Source organism: Fragaria vesca, unplaced genomic scaffold (genome assembly GCF_000184155.1).
Source record: "Fragaria vesca subsp. vesca unplaced genomic scaffold, FraVesHawaii_1.0 scf0512907, whole genome shotgun sequence".
Lineage (NCBI taxonomy): Eukaryota > Viridiplantae > Streptophyta > Magnoliopsida > Rosales > Rosaceae > Fragaria > Fragaria vesca.
The window spans coordinates 5,151-6,687 of NW_004443364.1; the positions used below are offsets into that span (position 1 = coordinate 5,151).

Below are 1,537 nucleotides of genomic sequence, written 5' to 3' on the forward strand. Positions count from 1 at the left end.
TGGCAAAGAAAATCACCATCTCAGATATGCTATTTACTACCATGCCTCAATTGTTTCCTACCTAGCTAGGTTGTTTACTGCACTTATTATCATCTGATTCTGATCTTATCTTCATTTCCCCCTTGTATTCAAACTACCCTCACACCAACCCCCTCCCTTAGCATCAACATGGGCAACTCGGTACTTTCACTTCGTAACCTTCGTCTTCTCCAAGACCTATAAGATGAACCCCAGTTGCTCATTCTCATCAGTGGCAACCAGAGCAAACAATCACTGACAATATATACCAATGGCGTCCACCCACGAAGTCCAAGTGAAGATCTCCTCCGCCAAAGACCTCAAGAACGTCAACTGGAGACACGGCCCCGTCAAGCCCTACGCCGTCGCGTGGGTCGAGCCGAGCAACAAATGCTCCACCAAGGTCGACGAGCACGGCGACACCTCACCCGAATGGGACGAGACCTTGATCATCCCTATCCCCGGTCCTGTCAACAACGACACCACTCTCTACATCGACATCGTGCATGCCGGAACCGAGCCTGACACCAAGCAGCTGGTGGGATCGGCTAGGCTCCCGCTGCGCGACGTTGTCGATGACGTCGGGTACGACGAGCGCTCTAGTCGCACTCTGACCATCAAACGGCCCTCCGGTAGGCCTCAGGGTAAGGTGGACGTCAAGGTTACGGTGAGGGAGCCGCGTTACCGTGCGCCGGAGCCGTACTATGGACCGCCTTATGGTGTCCCACCTGCAGGCTCTGGAGGTTACCGTGCTCCACCGCCGCCGCATGCGTATGGCGATCCGTACGCTGCACCACCGCCGCCGCCGCCGGTGTATGGTGGGATGTACTCATCACAGGCTTCAAGGTATCCCTACAATGCGGCTGCGGCAGCGTACGGTCAGCCAGCTCAGGCGAGTTATGGTCAAGTGCAGTACGGGCAGGAGGAGAAGAAGAAGAGCGAGTTTGGTGGGATGGGAACAGGATTGGCTGTGGGGGCGGTAGCGGGGGCACTGGGTGCGTTTGCGTTGGCGGAGGGAGTTGATTATGTGGAGGATAAAATTGCAGATGACGTGGCGGAGAAGGTGGTGGAGGATCTGAGCTACTATGGCGACGATGACTTCTAAATGGTTGTGGATGCACAGTCACCGAGTCCAGTAGCCTGTGGCTCATTTTGACGTGGGTTGCATGATGGTCGACTGTGCATTTGATCAGCTTGTCTTTGTTTGTTTTCTAGGCTCGTTGGCTCTTTGTTTTCAATAATGGATATAATGCAAATGATAATCGAATAGGTTAGACCAATAATGTACCTGAATGAATGGTGCAGGATTCCAATCAATTGATAATCGTATTGGATCATTGGAATTAAGGCGTTGTGGATGAGCAAAATGAATGAGAACTTGAGAATAAGAAAAATTTGGTGCATTTATCAACGTCAATTAAGAGGATATATATATATATATACACATATATACACACACACAATGATAATCAGGTGCGGACGTCCGCACCAAAGTTTTGGTGCGGATTTCCATTTTTAC

The 1,537-nt window shown here is 50.9% G+C and overlaps 1 protein-coding gene across 1 annotated transcript; it reads left to right on the plus strand.

Annotated features, from left to right (window-relative positions):
- The first annotated feature begins 263 nt into the window (after positions 1-263).
- On the plus strand, positions 264-1,335 carry LOC101294323. The gene has a single exon (XM_004309385.1). The coding sequence runs from the start codon at positions 290-292 to the stop codon at positions 1,121-1,123; it is 834 nt and encodes a 277-aa protein (XP_004309433.1). The 5' UTR covers positions 264-289; the 3' UTR covers positions 1,124-1,335.
- Positions 1,336-1,537: the final 202 nt, after the last annotated feature.